The 11,812-nt window shown below is 41.3% G+C and overlaps 1 protein-coding gene across 1 annotated transcript in view; it reads left to right on the top strand.

Annotated features, from left to right (window-relative positions):
- Nucleotides 1–11,812, top strand: part of RCN1 (reticulocalbin 1, EF-hand calcium binding domain) — a 151,239-nt gene that overhangs the window by 127,001 nt on the left and 12,426 nt on the right. The window contains exons 4-5 of the mRNA XM_009892704.1: nucleotides 10,757–10,910; nucleotides 11,526–11,617. Coding sequence (XP_009891006.1) covers nucleotides 10,757–10,910; nucleotides 11,526–11,617 — 246 coding nt within the window. The remainder of the gene's footprint in view (nucleotides 1–10,756; nucleotides 10,911–11,525; nucleotides 11,618–11,812) is intronic.

The following is an 11,812-nucleotide window of genomic DNA, read 5'->3' as shown; positions in this document are numbered from 1 at the left end:
CTGCTTCAGAACACTCCTAACTCGTTTGTGTGCTGCTCCAATACAGAAATACAAGAAGAGGCCTTTGCAAAGGGGATTTCTTCCTTCTCATCATGTGTGCCTTGAAGCAGCAGAGAAAAAATGTCACAGTCAAAACCTGGTCTCTTGTGAAGAAGTCTGGATTTGCCAATGCAATGGCTCTCTTCCCCCAACACTTCGTCCTGTTCCTCTACCTCTGTCCTCTGGAGTTGCCAGCACAGGGTAGAGATTGCTGCCACTTCTCTGCTGGGGAAATCCCTGCTGGAAAGGGTGAGCCATGGTTTGAGAACTGGCACAGCCAGCATCTGACATTTCCTCACCGTGGTTGCCTTTACAGGGGGAAGTTGACTTTGGCTGGAGCACTGTGTGTTCTGGCTAACCCAGCTGGCAGACAAATCCCCAGGGATTCCTGGCAGCATGAACCAGGGCAGCCCGAGGCTGCACTCCCATGCTCAGGAAAGCCTGGGGCAGAGACACAGAGTCCAGCACAGAGCCCAGCCTTCATTGCCCCCATAAAAGCCCGAGCCAGCTTACAGTGAGGTTGGTGCCAAGGCTCCTGTACGAAAGGGAATCCAGCTTGTTCAGAACAGCGTCTTCTGAGTCACTGCCAAACCCCACAGGATCTCGGGTCCAGTGTTAGTCATGCTGCTGGTGGTAGTACACATTTATGGGGTCTGTTGTTGCGGCTCTGCCATTTACTGCTTTGTTCACTCAAGAAAGTCAAGTTGGCTTAATCGTATTGTGTTAATAGATCTAAATACGGACATAAAGAACTTGAGCATACATAAGTACAATGAATATGAGTCTCCCATTCATTCCTGCATAGTACACGGTAAATTGCCAGTGCAGTCCTTTCAGCTTACTAACATCTTTAGAGTTTGCCTCACAAAGATTACGCTTCCCACTCAGCAATTCAACCTCCTTCTAATACTTTTAAGACAGAGGAAAGGCCAAGACCCCTAGAGAAGATGCCAAAGATCGAATGGTTGGCCGTGAAAGCAGATGAACTGCAACAGCCAGTAAAGCAAACAAACCATGCCAACAGTAGTGCTCCCAAGCACAAGGCAGTACAGTTTCTGTTCTGGCATCCACATAACCCGAACACTTACACACACAATGCAGATCTCTGCAAGGCAACAGCGACTATCTACTTGGAAGGAGTCTTTACTACTTGGAACTTCTTCAGGCTTTCTCGATGCTGTGGCTTTTCTTATGCTTCCCTCACCCTTCTGGTCATTTTGGAAAAATAAATTCACTGGAGCCCAGCCTCCCACTTTTACTGGACCCCAGAAAGCTGCAACAGCTAAAGGCTGGAATGCACTAGATGATAATTTGTTTTCTTTCTAACAAAAAAGGACTTCCATTTCCTTCTGAACAACACTAAGCACACATCAGGAAACGAGCATTTGCAAGGCTGAAATCTCAGCATCGAGCATTATTTAAATTTGTAGGGCTATTTAATGATCATCACACACTTGATCCTAACAGTGCAAGTGATTTTCTATCAGAGCATTTTTTTATCCACCGCAAAAAGGAAAACTGCCCCTCCAAATATAAGCACTCCTTGTTATTTTGAGGCAGTGAGGCAAAACATACAGCACATACACCACATTTGGCTTGCTTAGCAGATGTCTACAGATCACTTGATGTTAATTTCAACATAAAAGCTATTATATTTCTGGCCTTGCCCTATTAGTTGTTAAATAATTATTTATGCTTGGCAGATAAATTCTAGGAACGTTGAATAAAGCCCATCAACCCTACTAAACTAACCGTATTTGACACAACAGTTTTCACTCATAGAAGACCCTAGATGTAATGCTTGTTGCCTATATGATTCTGTTTCACAACCTAAAAGGCAATCCCATACTTATATTTAAACATGAACTGCATATAATATGCATTCCAACATTACTTCACAGGCAAGGAATTAGCTTGTCTGGTTCACTGGCATTTACGACTGTGTACTATAGCTAGTTTCAGTTCATAACTCAGTTTATCTGAATGATCTCCTATTCATTTCACAATTCTGGAACTAGTTAATATGTTTTTTCCGTAGATGTTTTGGCTTTGCCTATCTAGTTTGCCATACTTGTGATCAGTTAGGAACTGGCGTGCTGCGGCCTTGATGAATACAAAACAAAGCAATAATTGGAAATGTAGACTTCCTTTAATTAATATACCTAAGCAGCTAACCTTTCTTACATGAGTACTATTTATACACACTCCAAACTGCAATTGTTGTGCATTCTGGTTGAATGGTTTGTAAATTCCAAATAGCCAATCTACAACAAAACTCAGAAAAAGTATTAAGTGCAAGGCCCTGTATGAAAGCCTTTCAACCAAGTCTTTGGACATCCATATGTTGTTGTCTGAAGAAATTTACTTGATGTGCTGTCCTTTGCAAGCATATTTTAGTGTAATTACACTTTTGTATCCTTAACGGTCAAGTTAGAATTTAAAGATTTGGAAAAACAAGGAGAAAAATAAGGAAGTTGAATGTTTCACTGAGAAGAACTCATTCAATATGCCTATTTCTATTTCATCTGCTGGTTAAAAGAGCACAGCTTCTCTATTATCACAGTAATGGACATTATGTCTGCATTTCAGGTTGCGTGCAGTTTATGATTTGTTTGTGTGATAAAGTTAAATAAAAACTAGCGATCCAAAAAAGAGGAAAAGGAATTCATATTGCTTACAGCATACTGCACTTCCTGTCCTAAAAGCTGCACAGCATTTTTTTCCGCTGTTGACAAATATACTAAACTCACTAAAGTTACTAAAATGCTTTCAGCTGAGTTCAGTGGATATTGGACAGACCCCTTTTGCAATTGGTACACCTCTATTCTAAGGTAGCTTAATTTCAGTGGGTAATTGTGCTATATATTATCAATAGAAAATGTCTAAACTTAGAAGCAGTTTCCTCCTTTAATTTCCAAGCCAGCCCTGTTCTGCTTCTCCCAGAAAGCCAAGCTGCCTACTGAGGGCTGAGTGTTCATGTTTCTTTCTACTTACACCCCAAACCACCGAGGTGCAAGCCTGCAGCACCTCTGCTGTAGCTTGCTTTAGAATTGCAAGCTATTTTGTCAGGCCCCAGTATACATCAAAATGATGACCTTAACCCAAGCAGGTAAATCACTGTCAGGTTTGAAGGTTGACAGATAGGAGGAACCTGGAGGCAATCACTGGAACACCTTCCCCACAGCCACAGTTGCTCATAGCCATGCCAGCCTTTCAGAAATCCCTACAGGGGTAACGGAGGAAACCATGGGTGCCTCAGGAAGTGAACTGTCACCAGGGCTTTTTGTGCCATTTCTCCCCTGGCACAACAGACACAAAATGGTCTGTCTTAACCAGAAGCTTGCCATTTAATGGTACCCTAAGAAAGAGGTAGGAAAGAAAGCTGAGTTCCCCTGTTCCCTTGGATGCCTTCATTCCAGGCTGCTCTGCAGCTACGGCCTTTATGCATCTCTCAGCTCTGTGATGGGCCCCGTCTACACTTGGCCTTTGCACATGGAGATTTTAAGCCTGGGTTAAAAATGAGCAACAGATGAGAGCTGTGGACGTTGTTTCACTTCTGCACCCAGAAGGCAGAGATTGTGGCCCAAAGCAGGGTTTATTGTAGGGCTGGTTTTACAATTATTATTGATGACAAGCCAATTTCTCTTCATTGATGTCTGCTGCATGTGATAATGCAATATTTCCTTGAACATCGTGTCATAAACTAGCAAAGGTGAGCAACTGGCGAGGCGGAAAAAGCGAGGAGAAGAGACAGTAAATAAAATCATGCACACCAAATATTTATTAAACACCTATGCTTTTTTGACATATGAATTTGATGTTATTATTTCCTCTGCTTTCTGATAAAATATACCCACTTGTTAAATACAAACTGCATAGCTGGCTAATATAGTGCTTTTTCACACGCTGGCAGGTTACCTTAGCTAGAAGCAAATGAAAACATAGAGACTACGTAGCACAGGGAGGAAGGCAACACCCTTGCCAGACCAGGGAACCAGAATCATTATACCCAATGCTAACCCCCCATGTGGCACTAACCTAGGCAAATCTTTTCTCATGCACACCTTCTTCCCTGTGTTGGAATGATACTGCAGCACTGAGGGAAGCTTTGCAATGTCAGCAGTTTCTGAGATGAACTTGTAAGATCTTCAATTGAATGCCTGTGCTATGAGTTTCATTAACAACTGACACCATTTCGCAGACATTCCTAGGTTACTTGCAGGCTTTTCCTTTACAATACAGTGTTAATAATACCTCATTCTGTGAATAATAGTAAATCAAAACCATAGAGATACACACTTTAACAGCAAGACCACAGGGAAATGAAAGAATATGCCAGTGATGATCCCCACTGTCCCCTGAACTTATCTATGAAGAGGTCAGTCCAGTCCTGAAGAAGACATCCTAGCCATGGAAAGCAGAGGACTGGATAATTACAGTCAAGCATTTTGTCTGGCTGTGATATTGGTCAGTCAAAGAAACTGGCCTATAAACAAGGTTTCAGGAGGTCTACCAGTGCTGTCATTATGAATTTTATTTTGAAGAGAGTGTGTATTTAACTTGCCAGGACCTCAGTTTGGCTATCCATATAATTCCAAGGCATCTACTGTTCCCTTCAATGTGATATGGAGTCTAAGGAGAGGCCATCCTCAGACAATCACATGCTGAATTCAGAAATGACAAAGAAATGTCCATTATATGCAAAGTAGGCAGACAGGCAAAACCTCCAGCAGACAATTAGGCTCAATAGTTTCTGTCAGATGATAAAATGCTTGACTTCCCTTATTTTTTTCTGGTGCAGTTAGTTTTTCTTCGGTAGGCAATCTAGCAGATGCCATTTTTAAAAACTCCAGAGTAAATCAGGGGAGTCTGTAGCTCCAAGTGCTGTTGCAAGGTTTAACAACAAACTGGATTACCCAGACATGGGTACCTTTCAAATTCCACCAGCATCAGTAGCAATTCTTGGCAGGCTGGCACAACTGAAAAGTGCTATCAGTGCTACCATTGGGTAAAGTATTGAATTGCTAATTCACAGAGAAATTAGAGGGGAAAAGATTAAACCTTACAATCAGGGATTTGTAGGCAGACCTGTAAGAGTGGCAAACACCTCTGTACAGATACCAGGGGATACAGATTGGCAGTATTTTAATCTCCAATTAATTAACACTCTCTACGTCTACTACCTCTAGTACAAATAAAGTTGCTCAGTGACTTCAATAATTTTGTTTCCACTCCCCACCATGGTTCTGTTTGAGAGAGACAGTGTTTTTATGATGAAGACAATTCAGTGCTGGCCTAAAGCTTCCCAGCTTGCTTTGGGAACATTTTCCTTACAAACTGGGATCTGACTACATATGTGCTTCTGGCTGCCTGCAGTCTTTCTCTGACTCTCTACAAATCTCCACTCTCTTTAATCAGGGTATTTCCTCATTCAACGGCTGGGGCAGCGCAGCCCTCGGTAATCAGTAATTTCAGCACTGACTGCAGGACTAATGCCCACATTCCCACTCTTTAACCACAAAGCAAAAAGAACTCAGCAACAATTTCATTCTTCACCAGAAAAGCAAAACCTTCACTTAACCAATTTTCTTGCCTGCTTTTTCTATATTTTTAACAAAAGACTCTAGTTACAGGTTAGAGGCTTATCTTATTTTCATATCTCCAGGGTTCTAAGGTTACACAAGGACTAGTGCGTATGCAGATCAGCATTCATACAGATTTTTTTGTTTCTCTTACTTATGACCAAACAAAGGACAACTGCTAGCAGCTTCCTCTCTGGTATTTCTTCATTTCAGTAACAACGCACTGTCCCTGACAAGTATTCAGCCACAGCATGTCTGCCTTGAAAAACAAAGCTGCTCTCCCATATCCTCTGTAAATGATTTGAGGAGGTTTACACCTCAGTCCAAACATCTGTGGCTACAATTCCATGCCCACAAGCTCATGCTCCATGTTTACAAATGCAAGAACTTGGGTTTAAGCACAACACGGCCCTGCAGTGTATCCAAGTCTCTAGACTTTTATGCCCTACATACACTGTGGAATTTCCACTGTGCATACAAAATTATTCACGATAGAAACATTGAAGGACCACCCTCCCCCTCCCTCTGTGTGAATACCAATGAGAAAAATAGCAAGAGGTTTTCTTTTCCTTCCTGATCATAGTGAGGAAGGGAAATAAAAAAAAAAACAAAACAACATGTATGGGGGAGGAGAAGGGAGAGTCACTGCAAAATGTTGAAGACCAGGGGTGCGAGTACATACTTGTATTAACATCTTCCATCCCTGGAGCTGCAGTAATTTGCATGACATTATCTACCTGGGATGTTGCTATGGTTATCACCACACATAAGTAATTACCAGGGCAAATTGCACATACAGCGCACAGATTCATGCTGTCAGAAGCAAAGGATCTTTTTATACACTTGAAAATGTAAACGTTGGAAAAAACACTAATCACAAAGATTTCTGATAAGAGAATAACTTCAAGACTGCTCCTGAATGATCTAAAATGGTTGCTAACTATGCTTATTGACAACAGCACCTTAAGGGTCAACTCAGACCATGCCCATGTGAGCCAGACACTGCATGGGTTCAGTAGAAAATCATTAGAAGCAGTAACCAGTAGTAGTAACCAGAAACTAATCAGTAGAAACAGTAGAAAATCCCTGCTCAAAGAGTTTACAGTACAATTAGATGACAAAGGTACAGAGCAAGAGAAGTGGTGTACCAGACAGAGCAAAGAAGATTCTCAACCTCATAGTATTGGCATGATTATTTTTGGTAGATTATGTCAAGAAACTTGCTTCTGGCAAGCTAGGCACAAAAAGATTAAGAGAAGAGAAGGAGGAGGGAGTGATGTAGACTACACCCATTAAAAAAAAAAAAAAGAAAAAAGAACAGGGACAAGGTGTTGAGATGAAGCAGCTAGTCAGGACAAGCCAAAACTAAGTCTAATCAAAGTGGTTCTTCTGGAAGTTCCCCCACTTCCCCTCCTGCAATGATTCTGCTCCTATTTGCAGAATGGGATCTGATTATGCTCTGATCTCTTAACTTCTAGTTTCCTACAGGAGCTGAGACAAAATTTACAGTCCACCCAAGCTGAAGAGAGCAATTAACACTTAAAAACCTAGCAGAATTGGGCTGAAAGTAGAAATACAGGGTGTCTAATGCTAGATCATCCAAAATAAATTAGACATAAAAAGTCCATTCTGAAATACTGCTACAATTACATTTCTAATAAAATACAGCAATGCTGTATACAACCAGCTTGAGCTGCAGTCTCTTGGTGTCAATAGAAAATTTTCAAGAACTTTGATGAAGGTGTTCTCTGCCCTAAGGAAGAGACAAAGTTTTCAAAAATAGTGCTGCTGCTATGATTTGAGTAAAGCATATTAGCCTAACTGGAATGTAAAGTATAAATCTGGAAAATATAAAATAGGTTTCTATAATTTAATTTGAGGTGACATACATTAGCCTCATATCCATCCAAACCAATCATATGTTCTGTGTACAGGGGAACACTATAATTTAGTTATTCTGGATTTAATGAGTATAGTAGAATTGAGGAGAAAAATTGTTACATTTTCCATTTCTAGCTTCTCTGAAAACCAAATTCTTTTGCTTACTTAGAAATCATCTGCCTCTCACAGATATTTATCTTTACCTCCTATTAACAGACTTAACATCAAAGATCACCATTATCCCTAACTGAGCTGCAGAATGCATTTTTTCAGTGCTGAAATAGGCTCTAGTCCTAGCCACAGCCTTCCCCAGTTCTTCCTGGGAAACCGGGTAGTCTGCCACACTGACCCTATGAATGATGGTACTGGTACCTCCCTACACTCACCATCAGTAAGTTAAGCTCATTTGTGTTTCAGCATACAGCCCCAGAAAACCATCACTCCTTGATAACAAAGTGCCACCATGAGAGCCTGGACTGCTGAGTTAAATCTGCTCTCTCATTCCTCCAGGTTGCCTCAGGGGACTATTAATCATAGCTACATGAGACTTTGAAATGTACTCGATTTGTTGATGAGAAAACCAGTAAGTGTATCATATTTTTACCTATTTACATAGGGATCTCTATGTAAATGGAGCGAAGCTCCATGAGGCACTCTACACGAGCAGGAAATAAACAAATGAATTTTGCAAAGGACAGAAGAAAAAAAAGCATCAGCTCCAGGAATCAGCCAGGATAAGTGTGTCTTTGCATGACAGTTAGGATAGCTGCACAGTTCATAAAGATTTAGATGAGGCAGAAGATTTCAAGCAGTTTTGGGGGCTGACTTTTTCACCGAAGATGTATTTGCACTCTAAGAATTGTTAGGTGCTACATCACTCTTACTGTCACCGTATTCTTTCAAAACAAACTATGACTCAGTGTTTAGGCCTGAATCTCATTCTAGTTTTAACATGGACTTTAAACGTAAGAGCACACAAAGTCTTTACTTAGAAAGCTACACGATGACACCAATGAGTGTTGTGACTATTTTAGCAGATGGGACTTGGAAAACATACTAATAGAGATTATGTCCTCTGAGAAGAGTTTTGCTACTGAAAGCATGATAAAACAGGTATTAGCCAGCAGGCAGTCAGAAAACATGACATCCCTTAGGGGTCATTTATGTGGCCTCAGGAGAGGTACAATTAATGATGTCCAGAAACACTGACTAAACATGCAAGATATAAGTGTACCCTCATTAGGATAAATGCAGACCAAAGACAAAGTAGGATATGAACAAGTCATCTCAGGCTTTATCCAGGTAACTGGACCCACGTGATGATGGGCATGTTGTAGCTCTAAGTATATTTCATCCAAAATAGTTTGTTGACTGTAAATATATCAGTGAAAGGGAAAGTAAATATGTGAAGAGCAAAATGCAAGATGGAAAAAGTGAGATAAATATTGTTAGATTCAGGGGAAAAATGCTATAAACAGTAAGCAAAGCTCTTTGATTTGCACTGTTTTCCAGCCCATAAAACCCTAATATCTGCCAGCGTTTCATTAAAAGCTTATAAACTACCCAGCATGCCTGCTGCTGCATAAATGTATTGCTAAAAAACATTGTCGATGTTGCAGACCTGGTATTTTGCAATGATTCAAAGAAACCTTATGCGTATAAAACTTAGATGCGTTACGGAAAGAAGTGTGGATTACGAAAATAGCGCCTTAAACTCTAAACCTGATTAATATTAGTCTTTTAGTAGCAGAAGGTTTCTCTCAGCAGAGACGTTCATAGTAATACCAAACCAGAAAATACCAGTATCTTAGAAAAAAAATTATTCAGTATTTTAAGAAACGAGTATTGTGGATAAAGGGTTTAAGAGAAAACTTCTGGATTTTGTGAATTGAGTAGAAGAAGTAGAAGGCGTGACTTTTCACAGAGGATAGCGAGTTGGAGGTGTTTGATGACGTCACAATAGCCCAACGGCAAAATCTGTAACGTTAATCTGAGTGATACAAATATCTGGCAACACTAAGACTGACCGAATCAACAACTGTTTTGACTGAACATGCAGTCTATTCTCAGCATTAAAATCTAAGACTTCAGTCCTCTAAGGACAAGTAATCACAATATCTTCCCTCTTCCACAAAAAGTCATATTGGATCAATCAATTTTTTATTGTTATTACCGATGGTCCCAAGCCCAGTCTAGAGGAATGAGAACACTCATGATTTCCCATCTTTAGTAAGATCACTGCATTTCTGGGATCGCTCATACTTGAACCCAAACACAGGGGAAAATTACAATGTTCCGATGGCTAGAACCTATATCCCTAAGGCAAACCTTCCCAATGTCTGGAGGCTTTCAAATGAATGACCATGTATGCACTTAGCCCATTCTGCATTGCTATTACCATAGCTTTTCTCACAGAAGCAGCTCCAAATTGTTCTGACAACAGAACATATAGATTAATTTCCCACATGCCTCAAATAACTTAATATCCCTCTGCTACTAAGATCAAATATCAAGTGACAATGTTACAACACTGATGGGCTGAATGAGCAGTAAAACATACCTGTTACTTATGCAAATGACCTCTTTTAACTAGCAGCACACTCTAGCACCACATAGAACGAAAAGGTAAAAATTCAGCACCTCAGCACAGCCTCACCTCTGGAATAACATTTGAAACATACTATACATGTAGGAACCAGGGACAGGAACATTACAAGACTGAGACACAAAAAAAAGCTGTATCTGAATTACTGCACAAATATGAGATTCCTGAATATGCTAACAAAAATACTAAAAAACTTTTTACAGGTATATGCTTCATAAAAAACAACAACAGCCAAACCAATAAAAGCATTGCATCTCATCACTTTTGTAAACTCAAACACGGTATGATCAGCTGACCCATTTTCAAGCTGCCACATGGATATCACAGTTCTCACCAAAACAGCACTGAAGCACTTGGTCAGCTGGGGACGTACAGCTACATTTGGAGGACAGTCTGTCCAGGCCTAAACCAAAGTGCAGCTCACATGACTGAAGTGAAAAGAATGCACTAGTGTTTCACTCTGTCTAGACTTAAGTAACAAACCAACATACCTGTTTAAATGGTTGAAATCTGCTGCTGTCACCAATGGTTCCGAAGCAAACCCACCACTAGCCTTGCATGGCTCTCATTCACGCTTTGCGCGAGTCACAAAAGGCAGAAACCAGCAAATGTGGAAGTCTCTGACACCACCTTTTTGTTGCCATTACAGCCAAGCCCTGTGCCAAGCACGGTTCGGCTACACACGAGGTTTGGGTCCAAAAGGTGTCTACTGGGGTAAAAGCAGCAGAGAGGAGGCTGTGGTCGGGTTCAACATCTTGCACGTCAGTGCTAACGCCACAGCCAAAGGCCACATCATGGACATGGTTTGTATACCCTGTGGACCGAGCCGACAAGTCAGACGTTGCAATTTGAAACCGGTAGTACCCTCAGGTCCTAAGTAAGGATGGACAGACGAGCCCCCGTGGTGGTGCTCAGATCCACAGTTCGGTCCTATAGTTTAAAATAGGAGCCCTCAGCAACGGGATCATTAACGTGCAACATGTTGCGTACAACAACAATCCTCCCTACTAGTGAATTAAGGATATAACACAGGAAAAGGAAATATACTAGGTGCAAATTTCAGTTACCTCCCTCTAGGCTTTTACAATCTGGACCAAAATAAATTGCAATTTAAAGAAAAAAAAAACACCAAACCTTTTTCTATACTAAATGATTTGGGCTTCCTTTCTCCTGCAATTTTCAGGATCCTGAGTTTGCTTCCCTCACGGTCATACTGACCCTGTTACAACAAATATCCTCTGAGTGTACTGACAACCTTGGGTTTCTACCTTTTTTGGATACCAGCTTGCTGTAACACCCAAGACAGAGCCACAGGGATGGGGTTTTTTGTTTGTTTGTTTTGTTTTTACTTGTAGACTTATTGTTACTTGAGAAGAAAAAAAAATAATCATACTTTTGTCCTTTCCTAACCAATTCAGGATGACAGCAGAAACCATCAACCTCATATTCTGGATGGACAAACTCCACAGAACACGAGAGAAACAGAAACGATCCGCTATTTTGTGCCGACGTGAGTTTTCAGCGGTATAAGCGTAGCGCGTTATGATGGCAGACGGGCGGGAGAGGACCCTAAGTTCCCCCCTTTGCCCAGGCCGACGGGGTTCTCCTGCTTTTCTCCACAAACCGCTCGGACCCGCGCGGCGGCCGTTGGGCGGCCGTTGGGCGGCGGTTGGGCGGCTCGCGCCGCTCTGCAGACGTGGCGCCG

This window comes from Charadrius vociferus, unplaced genomic scaffold (genome assembly GCF_000708025.1).
Source record: "Charadrius vociferus isolate BGI_N301 unplaced genomic scaffold, ASM70802v2 scaffold19, whole genome shotgun sequence".
Classification (NCBI taxonomy): domain Eukaryota; kingdom Metazoa; phylum Chordata; class Aves; order Charadriiformes; family Charadriidae; genus Charadrius; species Charadrius vociferus.
The sequence above is the reverse complement of the archived record's forward strand: the minus strand, read 5'-3'. Positions and strand labels throughout refer to the sequence as shown.